The 26,965-nt window shown below is 62.0% G+C and overlaps 2 protein-coding genes across 3 annotated transcripts; one reads left to right on the top strand and one right to left on the bottom strand.

Annotated features, from left to right (window-relative positions):
- The first annotated feature begins 322 nt into the window (after window positions 1–322).
- DYNC2LI1 (dynein cytoplasmic 2 light intermediate chain 1) lies at window positions 323–17,293 on the top strand. Its single transcript, XM_056130593.1, has 13 exons — window positions 323–429; window positions 1,136–1,250; window positions 3,870–3,904; window positions 5,442–5,511; window positions 7,900–7,988; window positions 8,503–8,689; window positions 13,138–13,206; window positions 13,460–13,537; window positions 14,363–14,439; window positions 14,694–14,764; window positions 15,750–15,847; window positions 15,925–16,017; window positions 17,144–17,293. The coding sequence occupies exons 1-13, from the start codon at window positions 422–424 to the stop codon at window positions 17,204–17,206; spliced, it is 1,053 nt and encodes a 350-aa protein (XP_055986568.1). The 5' UTR covers window positions 323–421; the 3' UTR covers window positions 17,207–17,293.
- Window positions 12,118–26,910, bottom strand: ABCG5 (ATP binding cassette subfamily G member 5). Of its 2 annotated transcripts, XM_056130592.1 has the most exons (14): window positions 26,757–26,910; window positions 26,272–26,393; window positions 25,162–25,301; window positions 24,983–25,081; window positions 24,243–24,375; window positions 24,019–24,158; window positions 22,923–23,052; window positions 22,553–22,766; window positions 22,201–22,406; window positions 21,664–21,802; window positions 19,881–20,066; window positions 19,064–19,176; window positions 18,740–18,958; window positions 12,118–12,138 (listed from the first exon to the last, which is right to left on the bottom strand). In XM_056130592.1, the coding sequence occupies exons 1-13, from the start codon at window positions 26,864–26,866 to the stop codon at window positions 18,765–18,767; spliced, it is 1,926 nt and encodes a 641-aa protein (XP_055986567.1). In that variant the 5' UTR covers window positions 26,867–26,910; the 3' UTR covers window positions 12,118–12,138; window positions 18,740–18,764. The 2 variants fall into 2 exon arrangements, with proteins under 2 accessions (XP_055986567.1, XP_055986566.1); XM_056130591.1 differs by lacking the exon at window positions 12,118–12,138 and having other exon boundaries at window positions 18,289–18,958.
- Between the last annotated feature and the right edge of the window lie 55 nt (window positions 26,911–26,965).

Raw genomic sequence — 26,965 nt, 5'->3', positions numbered from 1 at the left:
GGCGGGCGAGGCGAAAGCCGGGACCTGCTCAGCCACCCAGAGCAGCGAGCCCCCAGCCCTACCAGCCTCCCCGACCCCTCACACTGCTCCAGGCCACTCAGTCGCCGCGGGAATCGCCTTCCTGACCCCAGAGCAGTCGGGCAATGCAAAGTTTGACGCTGCTCTCTTTGGCGACTCGCCGAGATCTGCGCAGCCCGCGGTCCGCACAGAGAAGAGGCGTCCCTAGGGCGCCCGCGCGCGAGACCACGCGCGCTCCCCCGGGATCGCTGCAGGCGGAGGCGGCGGGGCGGCACGTGGGTGGCCACAGCGGGGCCGGCCCAGCCCGCGCCAGAACTACAAGTCCCGTGATGCCCCGCGCCCGCGCCGGCGCTCCCATGGCAACGCGGGCGGCGGCGTCGGGCCTGCGGGAGCGGCGGCCGCGATGCCCGGGTAGGCGCGTGGCGGCGGCGCGACCCCGGCCGGGTGGGCGGTGGGGGCGCTGCAGGCGCGGGGCCGGGCTCCCCCGCACCCGCTCCGGACCGCCCCGGGGACGGGACGCGGGCTCCGGCCCGCAGGGAGTGGACGGTGACCGGCGCTGGCCGTCCCCTCGGCTCGCCGCTCGCGCCCCTCACCCCCCAGTGCCCGCCCCGGGGTGGGGGTGCAGGGGGCCGGTCCCGGCGCTGGTCTGGCGCGGACCAGAGCCGGGTCCGAGGGGAGCAAGTGTTGCTTTTGGTTCTTAGGCCGTGTGTGTTGAGGGGATGCCTGAGGGCCGGTCAGGAGCGTGGCCGATGGTCCAGCAGGAGACGGGCGCTGGCCAGTGTGCAGGGGCGCCCAGCGGTGCTGGGGGCTGCGTGGGCCCAGGAATAGAATTGGAGCCTCCGCATTCAAACCCGCGCTCGAGGCTTCTCCTGGCCCTCGGGATTCCTGCAGAGAAGTACTCCGGGGCAGTGCTCCTAAAAGTGCCCTTTAAGCACCTCTCCCGTTTCCTGGAAGATTCCGCTTTCGAGTTTCGCGTTTCCAGGGGCAGGTCCCTGCCGTCCCCTGCCTGGAGGCCCTGCAAGAAGCCAGCCTGGCCCAGGCTCCGTGGACGGACCCCAGCTCTCTCCCGGTCTGGCCTCTGCTTCTCTGCCCCCTGAGTGTGTCCTTCTGCCCGCAGGGAGACGCTCTGGGAGATCGCACGGGCTGAGGTGGAGCGGAGAGGCGCGGGCAGCGGAGACAGCGGGCCGGACGGCGGGGAGAAGACCGTGTTCTTCCTCGGCAGCAAAGGAGGGGTGAGGCTGTGGCGGGGAGCAAGACCTGGTGCTGGCGGTGCCCCAGGCCCCTGAGATGCCCCTGAGCTTGGCTCCAGGGCAGCGGTGCCAGCACTGGGGTGGGCTGCGGGGGCAGGACCTGACCCGTCCCACGGTGCTGCAGGTCAAGCGCCTAGGAGACTCAAGGGGGCTGTGGCTGTGCATGGCTAGGAGTGGCCGTGTGTGGCTGTGGTGACCGTGAGTGACCAGGTGACGCATGGCGGTGAGTGACTGTGATCACAGATGACTGTGTGGTTGTAGGTGACTGGCTGTGACAGTGACTGTGTTATACCCGGAGGTGACTGTGTGTGACTGTGAGACTCAATGGTTGTGCTTCCTTATGGAAATCTGGACCTCCTGGGCCTGCACCTCTCGAGCCGGTGCCAGGAAGCAGTGGGCACGGTCTCGGGGTGACCCTCTCCTGCCCTCCCCAGGCTCTTTCTTTGAGAAAACCCTCATTTCTCTCCTTAGCGGGAAGCTTGTGGGCTCCCAGCTCGTGCAATGGGGAGTAAGCCTGTCTTCTCCTGTCCCCAGAGAGGAAACCCCTCCTCGCCCAGCTGTCTCAGAGCCTCCTGTCACTCGGGTGCCGGCCTGAGAAGGGGGACAGGTGGGTAGGGGTGGGGTGCAGGGGAGTGAGGGTCAGTGGTCAGGCTGTGGGAGGTACTGCAGGTACCTAGATGTTGCGTGTGGCCCCAGGCAGAGGGCGACATGGGCTGTGCCCTCACATGGACAGCTGAACTCGCAGGCCTCTGGGCATCTGATGGCATTATAATGTAAGTATATTGTAGCAATGCTATAAAGATACTACAATAACATTGTAAGACAATGTAGCCACACTGAAGAGCCCTCTAGATGTACAACATTGTAGTCACATTGTAACCACATTATAAGCATACTGTAACAATATTGTAAGGATACTATAGAACATTGTAACCACATGTAAGCACTATAGAACATTATAACATTGTAGCCACATTGTAACCACATTATAAGGATACTGTGACAGTATTTTAAGGACACCATAGGACATTGTAACCACATTGTAAGCACTATTATAACTTTATAGCCATTATAACATTATAACATATAGAACATTATAACATTATAGCCACATTGTAATCACATTGTCAGGACTCTATAGGAATTGTAACCACATTGTAGCCACATTATAAGCCCAGTTTAGGACATTGTAACTACATTGTAAAGATACTGTAACAACATTATTAAGACTCTAGGGTATTGTAACATTATAGCCACATTATAACCACCATTGTAAGAACCATTGTAACCACATCATCAGGACACAGTAAACATATTGTAAGGACATTGGAAAGATATTGTCAGGACTCTATAGGACACTGTAACCACACTGTAAGGACATTGTAAGGGTAACAGAGGACATTGTGACCACAGTGGAAGGACTCTGTAAAGGGCATTGTAAGGACAGTCTCTCGGGCTGCCTTGAGGACATCACCAAGTCCTGTGCATTTGCACAACATCAAGGAAAAGTACATTAAGTCAACACTGGGTGGTCATAGAACCTGGAAACTCTCGGTGTCCACGTGGCCTGAACATCCTCAGTGTCCACATGGCCTGGAGGCCCTCGGTGTCCACACACACACGCGATGCTCTTCGGGCCTGTGCACCTGCTTCTCGCCCCGAGCCTGTGGATGATCTGGGGTGTGGATTGATGGCAGGGCTGTGTTATTTGCGCTGCGTGTCTTACCATCCTCACACCTACCAGGGACTCCCTGCACTGCTCTGTTAGTACAGTAATGATCATCCTCTTGGCATATGATTATATCATATATGTTACATATTTCTACATATGTAGTCTTTATCTGTTAAGGTTTGTCACACACACAAAAAAGTAATCCTGTTTCGTCAAATCCCAGATATGCTCTGAGCAATTTGTGATCTTTCTTTTTGGGAGAAGATTCTAGACTTTTTGTTCAGAAGCACAGCTCTGGTGAGATGCCTGTTTGGGGCTGTCAGATGGAGGTGTCCCTCGCCAGCCTCTGGGGGTTCTCTCTGGAGTGCTAAAAGCCGCTTCTCCTCCACCATCCATGGATCTTGGGGACTTGCTGCAGGAACAGTGACCTGAGCCAGCCAGGGCTCTTATCTAATGAAGGGACCTGATGGGACAGAGAAGGGGCCTGCGTCAGGGGGTCCTGAAGGGAGAAGGGGCCTGTGTCTGGGGGTCCTGAGGGGCCAGTGTCGGCCCACACTTCAGTGAGCCTTGCTGCCCTTCAGCTGCATAGGAATATTCTAGAAGCCTCGCTCCCAAGCCTTGGCTCTGGTGTGAGCACTGCTGGTCGAGCTCAGGCAGCTGCAGTTGACCGCTGGGGTGGGGCCTCGTCCTCTGGTGCCAGCCATTCGGCGAGACTTGGAGTGCCCATGACTGCAGGGCAGGTAGCTCCAAAGGAGAGTTGACAGTCAAATTCTTCCACTTCTCAAACTTAGGGATGATTCTGAAAGTTTCTAGGTTTCAGTTTCCAGGTAATTTATCATTCAAGTGATTAAAAAGCTATTTTGGGCCACAATTACAATAATAAAATGTTACATATGTCTGACATTAACACAGTATCTCTGAATTTCCAGGGGAAGACTACGATTATCCTAAGATGTCTTGACAGGTACGTGTTATGTTAACCTTTAGACGACATTTTTTTGCTTATTCTCACTGAGTAGTATGCGAATCTTGAAGACATTTAGGAGAACAATTTTGAGACTGAAACAAAAGGGTTTGCTCCTCAGAGCCGTGGGTCTCCCTGAGTCGGGAGCGAGTGTGCTCGCCCCTCCGCCTTTGTCCGGCCAGCACTGGCGGAGCAGCGGGTGTCCGAGTCTCAGAGCCCCGGGGCAGTGCCCGGTCCCCTCAGCTGCCCTCAGGGGGTCAGGGCTAGGGAGTGGAGAGTTTGCCTGACCACGGCAATATTCAACCCTCTGAATGTTTCCATTTTGCTCCTTTTCCGGGGGAGATTTACACCTGGCTCCAGGCTCAGGGGTAGCTCCAGAGAGACTTGGGACCCTCTGTAGTGCTGCCACTGTGTCTGGCAAATGCCCGACCTGCTGTGCGCTTGGCCCCCAGTGCCTGTTCTCAGAGCTTCTCCCCGACTTTGCGGGGGAGCCCCAGCATCTGCACACCAGAGGCCCGGGTTCAGGCCCCAGGCCCCTCGCAGAAAGATATGACCCGGGCACTCAGAGGCCAGAATTTCTTTGTCCCGCAGTGCAGGGGGTCCAGCACCCGCCTTCCTTCCCAGAAGACCCGGCTTCCGTGACTGCGACTCCTGCCCATCAGGTGTGGATGGGCCGTGAGCGGGAGCCTGTGAGGGCCGGGCTTGGGGCTCAGTCGTGCCTGCAGCCCTGGGGTAGGTCACCCAGAAAGGGCCCAGAGCAGCGCGCGTAAGAATCCCGAGAGGAGACTTCTTTCAGGAATCGGAGCAAACACTGTCTATGCACAAGCCCAGGGAAGACCTCTGCGGGCTGACGGACTCGGTTCTTTAAGGCCAGAGCAGAGCCCCGGAGTGAGAGCCGCACGCCAAGGGAGGAGCGGCAGGCCACACTGAGGCCTCCAACGAGGCATGGCTGCAGCCCCGAGGCTGAGGCCCCCGAGGCTACCTGCCTTGCCAGTCTGGGGCGGGGGCAGACGCGCAGACTGAGCTGCTGCCCACGCGAGCGTTACGCTCTTTGTGTCCTCGGCCAGCCACTGCACCATGCCACAGGCAGTGGCCCCTCGGGTAAAAAGGGAGAACGCAAAACAGACAGGAAGTGGGGTGGAGGGTTCACCAGGCCCGTGGTCTTGGGTCCAGCAGCGGGACATGGGCTGGTGGGCTGGTGACTCGCATATCTCAGCTGCCCCAGTACAGGCGGGGAGAGACAAGACCAGCGACACAGACCTCTTAGTCACGAGCGAAGAGTGGGGTCCGCCGGCTCCTATTAAGGCGAGTCAGGGTCTGCCGCGTGGCCTCCTGCCGAGAAGGTGTCCCTCACACGCCCTCACCATCCTCTGTCCCTCATGGACATGCGGGTGCCAGGGCCTTCCGCTCTCTGCTGTGGCCCAGCCGCGGTGTCCCCAAGCATGCACGCGGCAGCTTCTCCACAATGAGCTGCTGCAGGAAGGAGGACGGACCTGGGTCCAGGCACTGCTGACCCCTGGCATCGTCTCGTTTGCAGGGACGAGCCCCCGAAACCCACCCTGGCCTTGGAGTACACATACGGGAGGAGAGCGAAGGGACACAACATCGTGAGTGCCCCTGGGGCCGCAACCCCATCCCCAGCGGCCCCTGACCCGGGATCAGACCCTCACCTCCCTCTTTGGTGCTCCCGTAACTCCACCGTGCGTTTTAGAGTATCGTGGCGACGTGCCTCTCCTTACCCGCCAGTCCCGGGGCTGCCTCTGGAATGGCCTGCCTGCACACAGAGGTCGGGGGTCTGTCGGAGTGGCTGGTCGACTGTCCCCCCGTTTTCACGGGCTCAGCCATGCTCCTGGGAAGATCGAGGTGTCTCCAGAGAGGAAATCGAGAGGGAAACACACACATAGCATGAGGCGAAGCATTCCTCTGTGAAGGCTGGCGCGTGCTGGAACTCTCTAGAAAGGTCCGGCTGTAGATGGGCCTGACCCTGATGTTGCATCAGCCGGAACACGGGAAGACGTGCAGCCGCCTCGGGCTGCCCCGGATTCACCTGGCGGCCTGTGGGAGGGGACATTCAGGCCTTGGCTGTTGGCTCGAGGGCTGGACGTGGTCCTAGGAGAAGGTTTCGTGCCTGCCCCCTGTGGACGCTCCCCTGTGCCAAGTCGCTGCCCCTCACCACCGCTGCCTCCACCCTCAGCCTGTTGGCAGAGCCCAGGGCCTTGGTTGGTTTTGGTGTTTTTTAATTTGTTTGGGTTTTAATGTTCTGATACCCGTCCCTTCACCAGTGCACAATTCCCACCACCAATGTCCCTCCTGTCTCTCTCTCTCTCTCTCTCTCTCTCTCTCTCTCTCTCTCTCTCTCTCTCTCTCTCTCTCCCTCTCTCCCCCCCTTCCTTTTCCTTTTGGGATAATATTACCGCTTACAATACATATACTGAAAGTTATCAGGTATATTCTTTTATCTACCTTTAACATTCAGTTCCTGTCCAAAGTGATCATTTCCAACTATTATTGTCACACTGGTCCCTTCTGTGTCCTAACTGCCCTCTGCGCCCCCCCCCCCCAGATACACACACATACACACACACACACACACTTGTAGTGGCTCTCATCCATTGACCAGTCCTCCTGGCCCCTGTTTTCCCTGGATTTGGATATCAGTCTCATACTATTTTTTTAACATATATATCTCACAAATGAATACGGTCCTTCTGTGTCTGCCCCTCTCCTTCTGACTCATTTCACTCAGCATGATACTCTTCATGTCCATCCACTTATAAGCAGATTTCATGACTTTATCTTCTTAACGGCTGCGTAGTATTCATTGTATATAGGAACCATAGTTTCTTTTTCCAGTTGTCTCTTCTCGGGCGTCCGGGTTGTTTTCAGCTTCTGGCTATGGTGAATGACGCTGCAGTGAACTTAGGGGTGCAGGTGGCGTTTCTGCTGTATTTTGGGCCCCTTGCGTGGTGTTGCTGGGTGGTATGGGGACTCAGTTTCTAGTCTTTTGAGGAATGTCCATCCTGTTTCCAAGGGCCTGGCCCAGCCAGCACCCCAGCAGTGGAGGGGGGTCTCGGGGCTTGTTTCCACGGTGTCTGCCCATAGTCCTGCTGGTTCCTTCATAGCGCACCGAGCAAGGCCACCCAGCACTTGTCTGCCCTCTGTCTCACTGACGCTCACCCCTCCAGCTCCATCCTCCAAGCCGGCAGAGACAGGAGCCCGCCTGTCCTCATGGCCGATAGCCCATTGCAGAACAGGCCATGCTGTTTTTCGGGGGGGGAGGGGGCTGTTAGGACCTCACCCAGTGATGCTCAGGGGTCACTCCTGACTGCACTGAGTGACTCCGCACCCCCAACTCCTGGCGGTGCTTGGGGACCATATGGGATGCCAGGGATTGAACCCGGGTTGGCCGTGTACAAGGCAAACGCCCTGCCCGCTGTGCTCGCTGGCCCCAAGTCGTGACCTCTGTGCCCACTCCTCAGCTGTCAGGCATTCGGTGCTTTCCAGACTGTGGCAGTTGGAAACTGCTGCAGCGGAGGTGGGTTTTTTGGAATCGGTTTCTATGTGCTCAGACAGACGTCAAGGTGTGGGATGGCCAGGACGCCGGGCCCCGTGCTACCTGCCATAGAGGCTGACCCAGCACCTGCCAATGCCACACTGGCTGCTCTGGTCACGCCGAGAGCTGTCTGCTCAGGTGTGAGATGATGCCTCTTTGTGTCAACCTGATGCCCTGAGCAACACCAGCCATGAGCACATTCCTGTACCCCCTAGATGAACACGCTTGCCTGTGGGTCTCTGCGTTTCCTCGCCCCATTCCGAAGGGGTTGTTGGTTCCTCTGCCCAGAACCTGGTGGGTGCCCAGAGATCTTGCATCTCAGAGTGGATGAGGACAGCCGTGTCCTCTGCCCATGATCATCACTGACTGGCACTAATGAAATACAGGAAGAAAGAAGTTCCCAAACAGAAAAGTTCTAACATGGAAAATGCTTGTTTTATAGCCTAAGGATCTGGCTCACTTCTGGGAGCTTGGGGGCGGCACGTCCTTACTAGACCTCATCAGCATCGCCATCACGAGCGAGTCCGTGCAGTAAGTGGGCATGGGGCAGGGCGCGGGGCTGTCCACCCCCCCCCATGGGTCCCTGTGTAGGTGCGGTTCAGGGCACAGGCTGTCCATTCCCTGGTGAGTCCCCATGTGTGGGTGCGGGTCTGGGCGTGGGCTGTCCACCGCCATGGGTCCCTGTGTGCAGGCGTGGGGCAGAGTCCACTGTGTGGTCAGTGGCCATTAGGCTGGTGCGTGCTGATGGCCATCAGGACAGCTTCCAGGCGGGATCTTGTGACACCAGAGCTGGGGCCCTGCAGGAGTCAGGGTAAGAGGTGCCCGCCTGGCTGTCCCTGCTGACCTGGCCTGTGCCCAGGTCAGCGTCCATCAGTGCTGGCCGGCCCTGGGCCCAGTGCAGGCCACGGTGTGGCTAGCTGTTGCCCACATGAACTCAGCTTAGCCCGGCTCTGCCTCGCGACCTGGACTCTGACCCTCTGAGCTCGACAGCCCCGAGCAGGGCCTGCCCGTCCCCAGCCTCCCGACGGCCTTCTCCTCTCCCCAGGACACTGTCCGTTGTCCTCGTTCTCGACCTCTCAAAGCCTCACGACCTCTGGCCCACCATGGAAAGCCTGCTGCAGGCCACTCGGGGCCACGTGGACAGAGTGAGGGCGAGGCTGGGGAAGGACGGCTCCAAAGCGGCCTCCGAGATGCGGCAGAAGGTCTGGAGCCACCTGCAGAAAGACCACCCGGTGAGGCGCGCGGCCCCCCACCCTGCGGCTCGCGTCGGGGCTGCCGGGGCCGCTGGTCAGGGACAGGGCTGCCCGCCCCCCCGCGCCCTGCGCCGGCCCGCCTGGCTCTGGTCAGGGCTGGCCTCTGGCCTCCTTCCCTGCCCCTGGCCTGTCCCTGTGACTCACCCCACGTAGCCTGACCTCGAGCTCCATCCAAGGCGAGCCCCAGGCGGCCCCTTCTCCAGTGTGAGTGTCGCTGTGTTCCCCGGGCGAGCGTGGACATGAGGCGCCTCTGGGTGGAGGCAGGGAGCAGAATCGCTCGGCCCGTGGAGTTTTGCCTCTGAATCATTGGGAGCTTTGAGAAGTCCCCACACTGCCCCCGCGCCCCGCGAGGCCCTTCCCCATGTCCCGCCCACACTGGCCATTTCTGGTTGGACGACGCAGGCCCTCCTCGCGCGAGGTGACAGCCCCGTGTCCCCAGCACTTCTCACACCCTGCAGTTACCGGTGGGCTCTGCTCACGCTCTCCATGTCTTTCTTTGTCTTGGTTTTATTTTTTGTTTTTATTTTTATTTTTTGCTTTTTGGGTCCCACCCGGCGATGCGCAGGGATTGCTCCTGGCTCTGCAGTCAGGAATCACTCCTGGTGGTGCTCGGGGGACCATATGGGATGCTGGGAATCGAACCCGGGTCGGCCACGTGCAAGGCAAACGCCCTCCCCGCTGTGCCATGCTATCACTCCAGCCCCTCTTTGTCTTGGCTTTACCCCCAAGGTGCTTGGGGCTGACCCTCCCCTCTGTGAGTCTCCGGCCCGGGCTCTGCTGCGCTGAGTGGACACTCCCCTCTAGCACGAGTGTGCCTCTTGGTGCAGGGACTTGCTAGGCACCTCCCCCACTGCTCTCCTGCTGCTTACTTTGGCTTCTCAACTGGGGTCAGATCTTGGGCGACACCTCGGAGGTCATCTCCAAGGGCCGTCCTGCCAGCATCGTCCCCAGCTCCTTTGGCGAATCTTCTAATACCAGGGTTTTCAGATCACCTAAACAAACTTCCGGGGCCCAGAGAGGTGCTGCAGGTGTGTTGAATGTGGTGGCCACACTCTACCCACAGCGCTGTGTGGGTCCCCGAGCATCGCTGGCCGTGGCCCGGAGTGGTCTGGGCAGTGCCTGGCCCCCAGGCCCGCAGAGGCGCTTCCTCACGTCTGGTCACCAGCTCAGCTGGCTGAGACTTGCTCGAGGGCGCCCCAGGCCTCCTGAACGTTGCTTGGAATAGGCTCCCCCAAACTCACCGGGGACAGAGGTGTGGCTCTGCACGCGGGAGGCAGGTCCAGTCCCCAGAACCACGGGGACCCCGAGCACCAGGGGGCATCCCAGGAAGCCAGGCGACGCTGGCCTTTACATCAGGCTTGTGCGTGGTGAGCAGTGGGGTCCGGCTTCGTTTCCGGGCGTGTGCGTCTGCGAGGCTTCCCGGTCCCGCGCCTCCTGCTGACTGACTGTCACGGGCTGACTGTCAGTTCACTGTGTGCTTCTGGGCTATGGATTCCCCAGTGCCACACGGTGTTGGTCACCGAGCTCTGCAGTGTGGGGTCAGGTCAGGATCGCTGTGGCTGTTTGGAGTGTTTTATGATCCCTACTAGCTTTGGAGGTCCTTGTTGTGTGTCCGTGAAGAATGTGGTTGGAATTTTGGTGAGGACAGCATCAGGTTTGCATGATGCTTTGGGTGGTTCCGTTGTGGTAACTGTTGATTCTTCAGGAGTAGTTCTCCTTTTCCTGCTACTGTTTCTTTTAATAATGACTTAAAGTTGCTTGTACATCTTTCACCTCCGTTGTTAAATTGATTCCAAAGTATTTGATTTTTTTTATGAAAACAATTAGGATTTTTTGTGTTTTTCAATGTTTTTATTTTCACATTTGAATAGTCACTGGATATTAATTTACTCTTTCTGACTCCCTGGAATAACAAGCTGTCATTTTGTGCCAAATCAAACCTTAAGGCCCTCCCGTTGATCGTCGATTTGCTCGAGCGGGCCCAGTAACGTCTCCATTGGAGACTTTGTTGTTATTGTGTCTGGCATATCGAATACTCTCGGTAGCTTGCCGGGCTCTCCGAGAGGGGCGGAGGAATCGGACTCGGGTCGGCCATGTTGGCCGCGTGGAAGGCGAACGTCCAATGGAGACGTTACTGGGCCCGCTCGAGCAAATCAAACCTTAAATCAACTTAATCAAAGAAATCTTATTAAACAAACTTAGTGAAATACTACATTTCAAAATACAAGTAAACATCAACTGGTCTCTGGTATTTGTGGGTGAAGTTAGAGATAATAACATTACGTGTTAATGATTTTCTTCCATTAATAAGGGTTAGATCTCGCCAAAATCAGAGCTGGAACTTCCATTGCAGTGTTTAATAATTTATTAGCCTGTGTCAACAGAGAATTCAGAAATGAGTATTTGTGTGGCTATCAAAAATCTTGAAGTTTTTCCAATAGTAGGACCCCCCCACATGCAGGCCAGTTGTCCACTGCATTGACAGCTGAGAACTGTCCACACCGGCGAGGCCCTCCGCTAGAAAGGACAGCCCCTTGGCCTGGGCAGCAGAAGCTAATGCCATGGGGGGCTCAATGGAAGGAGAGGGGCAAGCGAGGACTCTTGTCCTGACTCCGACAATTATAAATTTTTTAAATTTCTTTGTCTTGGGGCTGGAGAGATAGCACAGCGGTAGGGCATTTGCCTTGCACGCGCCCGACCCGGGTTCGATTCCCAGCATCCCATATGGTCCCCTGAGCACCGCCAGGAGTAACGCCTGAGTGCAGAGCCAGGAGTAACCCCTGTGCATCACCGGGTGTGACCCAAAAAGCAAAAAAAAAAAAAAATTTTTTTTCTTTGTCTTGGCACTGGATAGGACAGTGGGGAAGGCACTTGACTTGCATGCTGCCAGCCCATGTTCCATCTGTGGCACCCCAGAGAGACCCCAAGCCCACCAGGAGTGACCCCTGAGTGCGGAGCCAGGAGCAAACCCTGCGCACGGCTGGACGTGGCCCAGAAACCTAGATTAACAAATAAACATTTCTCTATCTCTTGCTCCTTGTCTGCATCGAGAACCAGAGGGATTTCTGTGTTGCTTTCGTAGCCTGCCACTCTGCTATTTAAGTTTATTGCTTCTTAAAGTGTTTCAGTGGAGTCTTTAGGGTTTTCTCTGGATATTATTATGTCATCAGCAAGCTGTATGTCTTGATTTCTTTTCTGATTTAAATTCCTTGCATTTCTCTTTCTGGCCCAATTTCTGTGGCATGGACTGCCCGCGAAAGGTTTCTGAGTTCGGCTCTCTGTCTTTCTTCACGTGGTGCCTGTCAGAGGATGAGACTACAGCAGAGTCTGGGGTGGGGTTTACAGCTTCTCCTAAACCAGGACGGAGAGCCGACTGCCATGGCAGAATGGCACAGTGGTGGGTGGATCAGTGTAGTAGCACTCTGGAACTGTAAAAATAATGATTTAATATTACTATAAACCATCGTGCCTGTGTTTAATGACAGAGCATGTCGTCCTAGGGGCCAGAGCTATTACACAGTGGAGAGGGCACTTGCCTTGCATGTAGACAACCCAGGTTTGATCCCTGGTAAATTCAGGGTTACCCTGAATACTGCCAGAAGTAATTCCTGAATACAGAGGCAGGGGCAACCCCTGAGTATTGCCGGGTGGATGTGGAAAAAAAAAAAAAACCAAACACCCAAAACATATGGTACTGTAAGCCAGAATCAAATCAATAAGAAATGTTTAAGGATCACGTGCGGGCACTGGGTCAGGGGCTGCCACAGCCCCAGCAGCTGTGACCTTCTTCCTTGACTTTGCGGGACTGACTGTGACATAAGAGTATTTTCCACACACACATAGAACCCAGACACACACTCACACACATGCACACACACTCACTCACAGGCTGACAGACACACTCAGACAAGCTCTCACACACACCACACTCACAGACACACACACACACACACACATACTCACATACGGACACACAGACACATGCAGAGGGACACACACAGGCTGACAGCACACACACACACAGGCATGCTCTCACACACACGCACACACAGAGGGACATACACAGGCTCACACACACTCACACCCAGACATGCTCTCACACACACACTCACACGCAGAGGGACACTCCCAGGCTGGCGGGATGGGCGTGGGCCCCAGGGGGTCGCCTTCCTCCTTTCTCGCCCTTCCCTCTGGCCGGGCAGCGTCTGTGGTCAGGGTCAGAGCTGCTCATTAGCCCCCGACAGCCACGAGAGCACAGATGGTTCACTCACACAAAAGGCAGAAACCGGGGGGGAGAGTGGAGCGACGTCCTCAGGGGGGTGGTGGGCAGGGACGAGGGTCCAGGCCCCGCTACTGCCCTGGCAGCTGGCCCATAGCAGCCCTGGCTGCTCCCACACCCGAGTCCATGACCGCGCGTCTGCCCACAGGACCGCGAGCTGATCGACCCTTTCCCAATCCCCCTGGTCATAATCGGGAGCAAATACGATGTCTTCCAGGTGAGCCTCCACCCCCGTGGCATGGCCGGGGGGCACGGGAAGGCCTGCCCGCCAGAGCTCGGAGGGCAGAGGGAGTTTGCTGCCAGGAGTGGTGTGGGCTGGTTCCTACTCGGAAAGGGCTCCGGAGCCCCTCAGGTGGGCGTTTGCGGGGAGATGGGATCCCTGCCACAGGGGCATCCAGGGACCCCCAAAGGGCCTGTCTCCACTGGCACATTCCCTGGCCCCGTGCCCCTCCCTTCCCCCCTCCCCCCAGGATTTCGACTCGGAGAAGAGGAAGGTCATCTGCAAGACGCTGCGTTTCTTGGCCCATCACCATGGTGCCACCCTGCTGGTGAGCGGGGCCAGATGGGGCTGGGGTGGGGCGGGCGGGGCCGGGACCTTCCCTGTGCTCGTCCCGGGACCAGCCGCTGCGCTGCCCCTGCCCGCAGCCCTGCCCACCATCCCTGGCCTGATGGTGCCCAGTGAGCGCCACCCAGAGCCCCTCAGCCCTGAGCGGCCTCGGGAAGGGAAGCGTCTTGCCCGTTGTGTTAAACGCCAGCAAACAGGTTCTTTCTGAAATTCAGCCAATGGTGGCGATGGCCACCCTGAGTCGTTTCCCCTGCGCAGCTCGGCCCTCAGCTGGGTTGGTGGCCGGGAGAGAGTAGCCACTGTCAGTCCAGAGAGCTGGACATGTGCCTGTCCCTAGTGGGGCGGCAGCCGCAGGCGGGAGGCCCTGGCTGGTCCCCGCGGGCACCAGGCAGCTCAGCCATCCCACCTGCCGGGCCTTCGCCGGCTCTTTCTGGACAGGCGTTCCCAGGGGCTAGTTCTTGACCTGAAGGTCGCTGGACCCCAGGGCCCACAGTCACCTCCGCAGCCTACTCTGTCGACACTTCCAGACCCGGCCTGGGCTCGGTCACTGGGGCCTGCCTGCTGGGTACCTGCTGTGTGTGGGAAAAGGGTCTGTGTCAGGTGCCCGGCGGTGGACAGCACTCCCAGTGGACATCCCCGTCCTGTCCCTTCACTGCACCGTGGCGAGGCCCTGTGTGTCCGGGTCTCAACTGTGGGGGGGGGGTGCTGTCTGCTCACGGCGGGTGGTCGGTGCTGCCCGGGTCTGCCGGCCAGAAACGCCTGGGCTAAGTGTCCCGCGCCCTCACCCCCGGGCTCTGTTGGGTTCTAGTTCACCAGCAAATCCGAGGGTCTGTTGCTGAAGATCCGTGGGGCCATCAACCAGCTGGCCTTCGGCATCGACAAGAGGTACTAGGGGTCCGCCTGCCTGTGGGTGCCCCTTCCCTGCTCCCTCGTCTCAGTGACCCCAGCACTGCCCGACCGTGTCAGGTGGAGCCGGTCGTTGGGTGGGAATCTTGATTTGTTTGGGAGGTTCCGGTCTCTCTCCTCCCTGATGCTCTTCCTGCGAGCCCTGAGGTGCCCGGTGACTGCGGGGGCCTCCATGAGGGGGACGGTGGGGGGGTTGCTCTCGGCTGAGCTGGATTCTGTTCTTCCCCACGCAGCAAATCAGTGTGCATGGATCAGAATAAGCCGCTCTTCATCCCAGCAGGGTCCGACTCTCTGGCCCAGATAGGTGGGTGACCCGGGCACGCCCCTCCGCCTAATGCTCATTGACCCCCAGCCTCCCGGCCACCCCCAGGCCAGCCCCTGCCCCGCACCTCAACCGCCACCTCCGCCTCCGCCCTCCGCCCCCTGCTCCCTGACAGTGCTCGCGTGTGGCCTTCCTCTCCCCTGGCCTCCTAACTCCCAGCCCCGCTGTCCCAAAGCTCTGTGCGGGGAGCCAGGGCGGAGTGGAGGGATGAGCCCAGAGGACAGGCAGTGGCTTCTCTGACTAGGGTTCGCCGGCACCAACCATGTCTCAGGCTGGGCACAGACGGGCTGAGAATCGCTGGTTTGAGACCCCCGGACTCGGGCTCAGCTGGGGTCCGTGCCGGGCTGGGAGCGGGATGAGTGAAGACCCTCTCAGGGCCCCGTTGGAGAGCCACTCATGTGTGGCCAGCCCGGGTTCCAGCCCTGGGACCCGCCTGCTGTGGTCCCACACCAGAATAACCCGAAAATAAAAGGGAAAGGAAATATGTAATCAAAATTTAAATCTAATTTAAAAATCAGGACCGAACGGCGGTAGATGACTCAGAGGCCTGAAGTGCGGCCAGCCCCCGCGGCCACGGCTGGCGGTGGACAGGCCGGCTGGACAGGCCCCGTGGCTGCTCTGCCCAGTAGACAGGCCGCCTGGACAGGCCCAAGTGGGCGCACGTCCCCTCAGCGCCCCTGCTGTGGTGGCAGCTGCCGGGGGCCTGTCCCGGGACCGTGTTTGGGTGTCTGCTTCTTCGGGCTCACTCCTGCCAGGACGCTGGGATTGGACCCAGCCCGGCTCGGGCGAGGCCAACGCCCGCCCCACTGTCCCATCCCTTGGTCTGGGCCGGAGCGTCACAGGCCGGACGCGTGGGCAGTGGACACGTTTCTGCCAGTGTCGCGGCCTGTGGGCACGTGGGGGTCCCGGCGTGTGGGAGGGTCGGGGGCTTGGGTGAGTAGTGGTGACATGGTGACCCCTGCCACAGGCCCTCCCCCCATGCCCGACGGCGACCTGGGGAAGCTGCGCGCCCACACGCCCCTGGAGCTGTGGAAGAAGGTTTACGAGAGGCACTTCCCGGCCCAGGTCAGCTGCCTTCCCGCGCCCCGGCGGCTGTGGCGGGGTGGGGGGCCGGGCCGCAGTGACCGCGACTGTGGTTGCAGAGCACCAGCACCCTCAAGGACACCAAGGACCCGGCCAGAGACCCGCAGTACGCCGAGAGCGAGGTGGACGAGATGCGAGCCCAGAAGGACCAGGTGTGCCTGGCGGCCTGCTGCCATCCGGGCCGTCGGGGTCCGCCCACGCCACCTCCCCGTGCCTGACTCCTCCGCTCGGGTGGGCTCTGGGCGGTGGGGGCTGTGACCACTTCTCCGAGCTCGGTGGCGTCCGGTGAGGTGACGAGGTGCAGAATCCGGGCGCTGGACCTAGAACAGGCCCTGGGGACTCGGCCACTGCAGCCGTGCCAGGGTCCCCAGGGGTCCCAGGGCACTCTGAGAGGCTGCTCCCCCACAGCCCTGCCCTGGCCCCCCGCACCCCACCCCAGCCCTGACCCCCCTCACCTCACCCCTGCCATGGCCCCCAGCACCCCACCCCTGCCCTGACCCTCATCACCCCACCCCTGCCCTGACTCTCCTCACCCCACAGCCCTGCCCTGGCCCCCCATACCCCACCCCTGTCCTGCTGGCCCTCCTCACCCCACCCCTGCCCTGGCCCCCTGCACCCCACCCCTGCACTGGCCCTCCTCAGCCCACCCTGCCCTGGCCTCCGCAGCAGCCCAGCGGGAGGAGGCAGAAACCAGCCCCGGTGTGCTGACCCTTGCTCAAGGCCGTGGCTGACTCTTGGCACTGCTCCCGTCTGCCCCTGTGCTCCATGTGAGCTGACACCTGCTGACGAGTGTCAGGAATGAGGACACTCGGGGGTCCTCCCTGGGACCCCTGAAATCTGACCCAGCTGCCCGCCGCCCACCCTGGCTCCCTCTCCCGCACACAGCACAGGGCGGGGGGCAGGGACAGCGTCAGAGGAAGCAGCCGCCCCGAAGCCCTGGACTCTGGCACAGGCTGACCCAGCTGGCCTCTCCCAGGCGCCATCCTGCCCCGTGTGCCCCTGGACACAAGCCCCGTGGACAGAGTGGCCAGGGAAGGGGCGCCCTGGCCCAGCTCTGCCCTAGTCTAACGCGGGAGAAATACTTCACCGCATCTAAAAATGTTGAGATGGTTTAAGGTGCAGTTTCAGGCCGGGGATACAGGTTTGAGGCCGGAGGATGCGGGTCTGAGGCTCGGGGGTGCGGGTCTGAGGCCAGGGGTGCGGTGTGAGACCGGGTGCGGGTTCGAGGCGTCTGGGTGACTGCTGGAGTCGCTCTCATGAGCTCTGCGTCTCTCCTAGGAGCTGGAGCAGTACAAGAGCAGCTCCTCCAAGTCCTGGAAGCAGATGGACCTGGACCCGTGAGCCGGCCTGTGTGCAGTGCCGGGTCTCCTGCCCCACGCGTGTGCGGCTGTGCTTGAAGGACGCGTGTGGCACGTGGCAGGCAACACGGAGTGGCTCGGTTGCCTGCTCCCGGCAGCCCTGCGAGAGGCAGCGTGCCACGGGCGGCCGGGGTTTGAATAAACCGTCACTGGGCTGGGTGCGCCCACTCTGGCCCCTTGAGTCCTGGTCTCTGTGGGTCCGGCCGAGCCATGTGGGACACACACTCCCTTGGGAGCATGGATGGGCCGTCTCTGAGGTGGTCCCACGAGCTGCAGACACACAGGGGCGGAGCCGAGCTGCTCCCAGCCGAGGGCGGCCCAGGCGTGGAGCCGGCACACGCCAACCACTGCAGCCCCCTGGGCCCGAGCCCCGAGCCACGCTCAGTTCCGAGGAAGCAGAATGGCCCTCACTCACACGGGAAGGGGCTGTGGCCGCCAGGAGCCCACCGCCAGCTTGAGACTCGCACCAACACGAGACACCGGGGCGCTGGTATGTGCGAGCACTGGCAAGGGACGCAGTGTGTGGGGCTGTGTGATAACTGGCATGTGAGCGCTGGCATGGGGGTGCAATTGCGGGGCTGTGAGCACTGGTGTGTGAGCACTGGCGTGGGGCACAGTGCGCGGCCCTGTGTGCAGCAGGAGAGGGAACTTCCCCCTTCGCCTGGTTTTCCTCCACGTCGCCGCCCACTGGTGCACACAGCCCTGAGGGGCAGTTGGTGCGTGCCCGAGGGGCCAGGCCCCTGACCCAGAGGGCCGCCGGTCTCCTGGGGGCCCGGCTGGGCACAGCGGGGACCGTGGCAGCGTGTCCCACTTCCACGGTGCGCCTGGACCCTCAACACGCTGTGACCCCCAGCGGTCGGTGCGGAGGCCCTTGCAGTCGACAGTGTTCTGGTGACCCCCAGCGTCTCCGGCCCCTAAGCCCAGAGATGGAGTCCCCAAGGGGCCTCACAGAGTCGTCCTTCCTGTCTGGTGCGAGACCCCCCCACGCTGCCACTGGTCCCCCTTAGCCCGTCGGGGCGGGGTAAAGGCCCCTCCCCTCGGCCGTGGGAGTCTGGTCCAGCCACACTGGTCCGGCCCTGGCTGAGGATGGCTAGACCCAGTCGGACGTCCAACCCCCAGGGCATGTCCCTGGGCCCCGCCCGTCTCACCTCAGCCCCCGAGGCCCCTGGCTGGCTGGTGTCTGCGCCCCCCGTCGCGCCAGGCCAGCGGCCTTTCCCTGGGGGCACGAGGAACGAGTTCCGCCCACCCAAGCCTCCAACGTGTGGGAGCGAGTCCGTCCTACAGGCTGTCCTCACGCCCCGCAGGGCCCACAAGCTCGGGCGCCTGTCGCAGAGGCGGGCTGGGCACGGTGCCCACCCCCCTCCCTGGCCCTGCCCTGCCCTGCCTATTGCTCCTGAAGCTGCGCCCAAGTTTCCAGCGCCCCCAGTGCTCCGTGGGGAAACAGAGCACGCAGAGCACCACACCTTCCCGGCACGATTATTGCCCTCGGCTGGCCCGCACAGCGGTGGATGCTGACCCGGGCGGGCGGGAGGCAGCGCCCGCTACCTGCCCTGGCAGTGCCCCCTCACGGCGTACACGGCCACGGCCAGCAGCAGCAGGGCGGGGACGAAGGCATAGAGCAGCAGGAAGTTGGCCGTGAGCCTGGTCTCGGCGCCGGGGCAGGTGCTGGCGATGAACTGGGCGCCCTCCGTGAAGACGCACAGGGGCGAGCTGGGCCCTGAGCTGTTGGAGCCGCCTGCGGGGGCACGGGGTCAGGCCAGCGGGCCCAGGGGCCCAGGGGCAGAGGTCCACGCCTGGGCTGGCCCCGCGCGGCCCCTGGGCTCCGGCCGCCCACACTCACCGCACGTGAAGTTGAGGCCGTAGAACTCGTTGACCAGCAGGATCTCGGAGCAGTACTTCTGGAAGGTGAAGTAGGTGAAGACCCGGAAGGGCCCGGGCATGTCCTCCACGCTCCTGGGGGAGACGAGGCCGTGGGCGGCGGGCCAAGCCGGCCCTGCTTGGGGCGGTGCGCGGAGGTGCGCGTGCATGTCTGTGGGGTGTGGGGGTGGGGGTGCGTGAGGGGGTATGTGTGAATGTGTCTGTCAGTATATGTGTGGGTGTTTATGGGGTGTGTGTATGGGGTGTGTGTTGTGTCCGTGGGGTGTGTGTGCCCATGGGGTGAGTGTCCGTGGTGTGTGTGTGTGTGTTTGTGGGGTGTGTGTCTGTGGGGGGTGTCCATGGGGTGTGTGTGTAGGTGTGTGTGTCCGTGGGGTGTCTCTATGGTGTGTGTGTAGGGCTGTGTGTATTCATGGAGTGAGTGTCCGTGGGGCATGTGTGTGTGTCCGTGGGGTATGTGTCTGTGGGGGGGTGTTTATGGGGTGTGTGTAGGTGTGTGTGTGTCTGTGGGGTGTGTGTGTCCGTGGGTTGTGTCTATGGTGTGTGTGTAGGGCTGTGTGTGTCCATGGGGTGAGTGTCTGTCGGGGGGGGGTGTGTGTTCGTGGTGAGGTGTCTGTGGGGTGTGTGTATAGGTGTGTGTGTCCATGGGCTGTGTGTGTCGTGGCCTGTGAGTGTGTGCTTGTGTCTCACTTTCCCTCCACATGACCCAGCCCCGTGGCAGGTTGAGGGCAGCCACTGGCCTCGCCTGTAGCCTAGCCTTCCGGAACCTTCCGCGGCCTCACCTCACGAACCCGGAGCCCACAAGCACGCCGGTGATGCAGAGCAGGGCCACGGCACTGTTGACCACGGTGGGGCTGCGCAGGGCGCCCAGCAGCAGGAGTGTCAGCAGCTCCCCGATGACGTGGGGCACCAGCAGGGCCGCCGAGAAGATGCCGAAGCGGGCGGCCTCGGGGTGCAGGCCCAGCGCCCTGCAGGGAGTCGCCTCAGTGCCGCCCTCGGCCCCTCCCGGGTCTCGCGCCCAGGCCCCCAGAGCCCCCCCATGCCGAGCCCAGGCGGCCTACCTGGAGCCTCGACTCGCCCGGGACCCCGGGGCTGTGATCCCACCACCTCCACCCTGTGACAGGCCTCTGGGGGGACCTGCCGAGCCTCACATCACCGTCGGCCCCGTGACGTGACGGCTACAGACGAGCCACAGGGGACGCACAGGCTTGAGGGGCTGTGGGGGGCCCAGGGGCAGCTGGAGGGCGACAGCATCACCCAGCAGCCTCGGAGGCCCAGCCCGAGTAATGACAGCAGCCGGGGCACCTGTGCTGAGCTTAGAGAGCTGGTCGGGGCCAGTTAAAGCTGGTTAGGGCAGGTTAGAGCGGGTTAGAGCTTGATAGGGCTAGTTAGAGCTGGTTAGATCTGTCTAGGACTAGTTACCGCTGGTTAGGGCTAGTTATAACTGGTTATAGCTGGGTTAGAGCTTGTTAGGGCTAGTTACAGCTGGTTAGGACTAGTTAGGGCTGGTTAAATCTGGCTAGTAGTTACAGCTGGTTAGGGCTGGTTAGGGCTAGGTTAGAGCTTGTTAGGGCTAGTTACAGCTGGTTAGGGCTAGTTACATATGGTTAGGGATGGTTAGAGCTGGTTAGGGCCAGGTTAGGGATGAGTTGGAGCCATGTTAGGGCTGGATTGGAGCTAGGTTAGGGCCAGATTAGGACTAGGTTAGGGCTGGTTAGTGCTGGGTTAGAGCTGGTTAGGGCTGGTTACAGCTGGTTACAGCTGGTTAGGGCTGGGTTGGGGCCAGGTTAGGGATGGGTTGGAACCGTGTTAGGGCTGGATTGGAGCTAGGTGTTAGGACCAGGCTAGGACTGGTTAGGGCTGGTTAGTGCTGGTTTAGGGCTGGGTTAGGGCTGGTTAGGGCCGGGTTAGGGTTGGGTTAGCAGTGGTTAGGGCTGGGTTGGAGCTGGGGTAGAGAACTGGACTACAGAAACTGCAGGTCCAGCCACCCTCCAGGGCCCATCCACACCCTGCATTTCCCTTCCCATTCGAACCTCTAAGACCAGCTGGACATTGCAGGACCCTCACTCCTGTCGCTCCTCTCCCGTGATTCCTGGACAGCCCTCCCTGGACCACACCTGTCAGCATCACTCATGCACAGGGGCCTCGGGGCGCCGTGGTACCAGCTCCACCTCAGTGACTGGCTGGGCCTGCCCCAGTTAAGGTGGCCATGCTCTGGGCTGCTCCCAGTGGGCTGTCCCCCATCAGAGGAAAGTGACGCCACCCAGGACCACCCACACTGGCCAGGTACCAGCCCATGACTGTAGCCCACGGGGTCCCCCTGACTGCTCCCTGTGTCTCTCCGCCCCCATCCTGCGGAGATGGTGTGGCCGACCCCAGGCCACCAGTCTGTGCACGGGAATGTCCCTCATGCAAAGCCCGTGACCCATGAGGAGCCCCTGACCAGGCGCAGCGACCAGCGTCCGCCCCCACCCGGGCTCCCCAGCCGGTGGCCCTCAGCCAAACGTCCTGCCCTGCCCCCACCCAGCTCCCAGAGGCTCCTGGGGGGACGCCCCAGCCACTCACCAGTAGCACACGCTGCTAAAGAGGAGAGTGGCGGCGAGGCTGAAGGGCAGCGCGTGGAGCACGTAGGCCAGCAGCAGCTGCCACTGCGCGTAGAGCCCGTCCTGGCTCTCCTGGTCACCCACCGCACGCAGCATGGGGACTGGGGACAGGCAGGGGCAGCGGTCAGCGGGCGCGAGGCCAGAGACGGGGCCAGCAGTCAGGGAGGGCAGAGACGGGGCCAGCAGACAGGGAGGGCAGAGATGGGGCCAGCAATCGGGAGGGCAGGGACGGGGCCAGCGGTCAGCGGGCAGGAGGTCAGTGGGATAGGGGTCAGAAGGTTGGAGGTCAGGGGGCAGGCAGGCCTGGGCAGCCGCTGGCCTTGGCCTGGAGGGGGGGGGGGGCGACCTGCCCTACCAGGCTGGGCCCTCAGCCAGAGGTGCCGCACAGCTGACTGACCACCCCTCAGCCCTCAGGAGGCCCCAGGAAGTGGCTGGGGCCAGGGGCTCCCAGTCCAGCTGAGACGTGCCCCCTCCCCGGAAGGCAGGAGTGGGCACCCACACAGGGTCACGGCGTTCAGCATCCCCGTGTAGGGCATGGCGCCCACCAGCTGGTACAGGAGCCCCATGCGGTCCTGGATGGCCCCCTGGAGCACGTCCCCGTGCAGGCGCAGGAGGTAGAAGATGAGGAAGAGGCCCATGATGAGGTTCTGGGTCAGGCGCATGGCCACGGCCAGCTTGTTCCGCATCAGGTCCCGCGTCACCCTCCTGAGGTCACAAGCTGTCAGGGCTGCCTGGTCCTCTCCCGGGCCTCCCGCAGCCTCCCCTGGGGCTCCCCTGGCCTCCCCTAGACCTCCCCGGGCCTTCCCCCAGGCCTCCCTGCACTGGCCCGTGGCCCAGCCCCCGTGGCTCACCTCAGGAGGACACAGAGCCTGGAGAGTGCTCCCGGAGCGTCCCTGGCCTTGAAGGGGATGGCTGGGCGGGTGTCGGGGCTGCACGCGCCCTCGATGCTCGCCAAGGTCTGCTGGTATGCGGCAGAGGCGCGGTAAGCCTGCCCAATGGCGCTCACCCTCCGGAGGGTCTCGAGCTCCCGCTCCTGGCTCTGGGTGTCCACCGACGTCAGGTCCACTGCACGGTGCCCCAGGCCACCGCAGAGTTAAGTGCGCACCTGGGGCCGGCTCCGGGCTCTGGCCGGAGACTCGGTCACCCCCACGCCCCGGGCGCCCCCCAGCCTCCCAGGACCGACGGCAGAGCTGCTGAGAGGCGTGAGGGACCGAGACTCACCGTAGAAGTCGAAGGGGTTCGAGTGCTCGGGACATGGGTAGCCGCAGGTGCTGAAGAAGTCCAGCATCTGCCCCGGGCTCCCGCAGAAGACCAGCTCCCCACAGCTCATGATGGCGATCTTGTCGAAGAGCTGAGGGCGGCAGGTGGCCGGTGTGGACGGGGTTGACTGGCCCGTGGGGAGGACGCGCCCCGCAGCCCAGGGACAGGCCCAGAAGCACGCCCGGGGTCTCCCCTCGGGGCCAGGCAGGGTGGCGCTGCCCTGCGTGTCTCTCCTCTCGCTCCCTCGGGAGGGACCAGGAGGAAGGGGGCCCCTGCCCAGGCTCTGACCCCACAGGCAGCCCCCGCGCCCGCTTTCCTCGCTTCTGCGAGCTGGAGTGGCGTCGGCCATCACCGTGGTGGCCGGCCTACTGCCCGGGCAGTGCTCCCAAGCTGCTCTGGGCTCAGTGCTCCACCGCCCTGCTGGCCTCTCCTTCGTCCTTCCCCTGAGCACCCCCGACTCTCCACCTACTCCTGGGGGTGCTCAGGGGACCAGCAGTTGGGGACAAACCATCTCCCGTGTGAAAAGCTGCCCCAGCCTCAACCTTTCTGGTTTTGTCAGGCCAGAAAAGTGGCTGCTGAGCTGTTGTGAAGAAATGAGGTCGTCGGTTTGGGAACTCTTCGGTTTTACTGTACTTTCCGAACGTTCCATGCCTCTAGTCTTGTACCAAAAACAGTTTAGTAATAAGATCTGTAAGTAATAAAGGCTTCAGAGTAGTCACCTTTTTTTAACAAAAAAAAGTAATTGACATAAAAGTTGCGACGCTTCTGCAGTGAAAGGCAGAAGGGGTGGGGGGCCCCTTGTAGCCCCTCAGTGGCCACTCACAGGGGCCCTGTGCCTGCCTGCCACACAACTCCTCAGGGAACCCGAGGCTCTGCATGCCCAAGGAGCTCCCTGGCCCACGCCCCGCCGTGCTCCACTACGGACAGTGTGCTACGTGCACTCCCATTTTCTTAGCACACGTGCATGCGTGTTCATGCACACATGCACTGCGTCAGGCTCATGTGTGCTCCTGGGTCCGCCCCCGCCTGCCCGCCCGACAGGCTGCAGGACCCTCACCTGGAAGAGCTCGGAGCGGGGCTGGTGGATGGTGAGAACCACGACGCGGCCCCTGCGGGCCAGCTCGGCCAGGAGGGACACAATGTGGTTGGCGGTGGCGCAGTCCAGGCCCGTGGTGGGCTCGTCCAGCAGCATGATCCCTGCCAGGGGACACCATCACCGCTCGCGGGTGCAGGACCCCGGCCGGGCCGCGAGCGGCAGGGTCTGCGCGAGTGGGCACTCACTGGGGTCCTGCAGCAGCTGGGCAGCGATGGACACTCGGCGCCGCTCACCCTTGGAGATGCCCCCGGCGCTGTGACTGCCCACCAGCTGGTCCGCCACATGGCCCAGGCTCAGCTCGGCCAGCACCGCCTCCACCTGGGGAAGGCCGGAGGGGCAGGCCTACAGCTCAGGGACCCACTTGGGGCCATGTGACCCGGTTCCACCCCGGCACCCCCAGGAGTGAGCCCTGAGGACGAGTCTGGAGTCGGTTCTGAGCACCCCTGGGTGCGGCTCCCATAGCAGGAAGAGCCCAGCAACAAAACTCAGCCAGGCAGAGTGGGAGCAGTAAAGGCTGTCCCCAGCCTGCCCCTAGGCCGGCACTGTGGACACTCCTGGGTTCAGAGCTGCCCACTCCCTGCTGTGTGGCCCAGCCCCTGGGACTCCCTGAACCCGCTGCCCGGCTGTTCCTGCTAGCAAAGGCAGGGGCAAGGGGCAGGGGGGCTGGACCACTGGGCTCCACAGAGATGCCCAAGGTTAGCTGAGCCAGGGGCAGCGGGGACAGTGGGACATGGGAACATGGGACATGGGGACATGGGACCTGGGGACATGGGACCTGGGGACCTGGGGACATGGGGACATGAGACATAGGGACAGCGGGACGTGTCCTGGCATGTCCTGGACTCACAAACCTTCCCCGAGCCAAGCTTCTCATGCCCTGAGCTGCAGACCATGGGTTAGGCCCGAGGGGACAGGGGTCACCCACCTTCTTGTGCAAGGGGCGGGTGGGGTCCCCGCGGCCAGCCAGCTGCGCCGTGAAGCTCAGCGTCTCCCGCACGGTCAGGCCACCCAGCAGCACGTCACTCTGCGGACAGGGCTGGTCAGGGGCCTGGTCGGGGTCCCCGGCCCAGTCCAGGCTGTGCGGGTCCCGCGGCCGGGGCCTACCTGCAGCACGTAGGAGCAGCAGTCCCGCACCTGAGCACGTGGCAGCTCCCAGCCGCTGACCCGCACCTGCCCGGCCCAGGAGCCGGAGCGTCGGTGCAGCCGTCCGGACACGGCATCCAGCAGGGTGGTCTTGCCCGAGCCTGCAGGGACACAGCCCAGGAAGCCCGGCTGGCACTCGGGAGGGCCCTGAGTGGGGGTCCCTGAGCGGGCTCGGCGTCTGCAGGGCCCATCTCTGGTCTCTGGAGCCTCTCTGGCCTCCCTGGGCAGCGGCAGACTCCGACCCCTCGGGTCTCCCCGCTTCCGCCCTGGCTCTCGGGGACCTGCGGAGCAGCTGGCCAGGCAGGCCCGGTCCTGCTCACAGGGACAAGACACGGGGTCCGGGTCTTCAAACACAAGTGGGGAAGCCCCAAGCCTGGACCGAGACAAAGGCTGAAAGGGTGGGGCCATGGCTAGTGCTCATGGGGGGGAGAACTAGAGCAAGGGGGACACCACTGGCCTCACACGCACCTGACCCCCAGGACACACCTGAGGCCCCCAGGACTCACCTGACCCCAGGACACACCTGAGACCCCTAGGACACAACTGACCCCCAGGGCACACCTGATCCCCAGGGCACACCTGACCCCCCAGGGCACACCTGACCCCCAGGGCACACCTGACCCCCAGGACACATCTGAGACCCCCAGGACACACCTGACCCCCAGGACACACTTGAGACCCTGAGGACACAACTGACCCCCCAGGGTATACCTGACCCCCCAGGGCACACCTGAGACCCCAGGGCACACCTGACCCCCCAGGGCACAACTGAGATCCCCAGGACACACCTGAGGCCCCCAGGACTCACCTGACCCCAGGACACACCTGAGACCCCTAGGACACAACTGACCCCCCAGGGCACACCTGATCCCCAGGGCACACCTGATCCCCAGGGCACACCTGACCCCCAGGATACATCTGAGACCCCCAGGACACACCTGACCCCAGGACACACTTGAGACCCTGAGGACACAACTGACCCCCCAGGGTATACCTGACCCCCCAGGGCACACCTGAGACCCCCAGGACACACCTGACCCCCAGGACATACTTGAGACCCCCAGGACACACCTGAGCCCCCCAGCACACACATCAGCTGGCCGCTCTCCACGTAGAGGGAAACGTCCTTGAGAATCTGTCGCTCACGACGCTGCCGGCAGGATGCCAGGTGCCACCAGGGCCCCACGCGGTGTCTGCCAGGAAGCCCAGGGCTGAGCCCGACTTTCCCCTCCTGTGGGTGAGCCTCAGGCTCTGCGGGGCCACGAGACTCGTCCCCACGAGACCCCTGCTACCCCGGTCCCGGCAGGGCTTAGAGCCGGGCTGACATGGGGACAAGGGGGGGCGCTGCAGGGAAGCCCAGCAGGGAGGGTGATGGGGGCCGGGGGGTCATGGGGGTCCTGGGGCAGGGGGTCCTGGGGGCAGGGGGTTCTGGAGGCAGGGGAGCCGTGGGGTGTAGGGGAGGGTCCTGGGTACTGGCTGGGGACCGGCAGGAGGGTCCCTTCTGCCCACCCCCGGCCACCCTGACCGAGGGCATGTGCCCGGGGTGGGGCCTTTACCTGACGCTGTAGGACACGTGCAGCGCGCTCAGACTGTGGCGGGTCTGGGGGGCCACCCGCTCAGGATCACGCTGGGGGCCGCAGGGGCCTGGGTGGGGTAGGTCCCCCATGGCGAGTGACCTGGGCTGCAGAGGCCGGCCGGAGGCACAGTGGACGCTGTGGGCGAGCGGACGCCCTCGGCCTTATCTGATGGACCTTTAGCCCGAACC

Source organism: Sorex fumeus, unplaced genomic scaffold (genome assembly GCF_029834395.1).
Source record: "Sorex fumeus unplaced genomic scaffold, SorFum_2.1 ptg000079l, whole genome shotgun sequence".
Lineage (NCBI taxonomy): Eukaryota > Metazoa > Chordata > Mammalia > Eulipotyphla > Soricidae > Sorex > Sorex fumeus.
The sequence above is the reverse complement of the archived record's forward strand: the minus strand, read 5'-3'. Positions and strand labels throughout refer to the sequence as shown.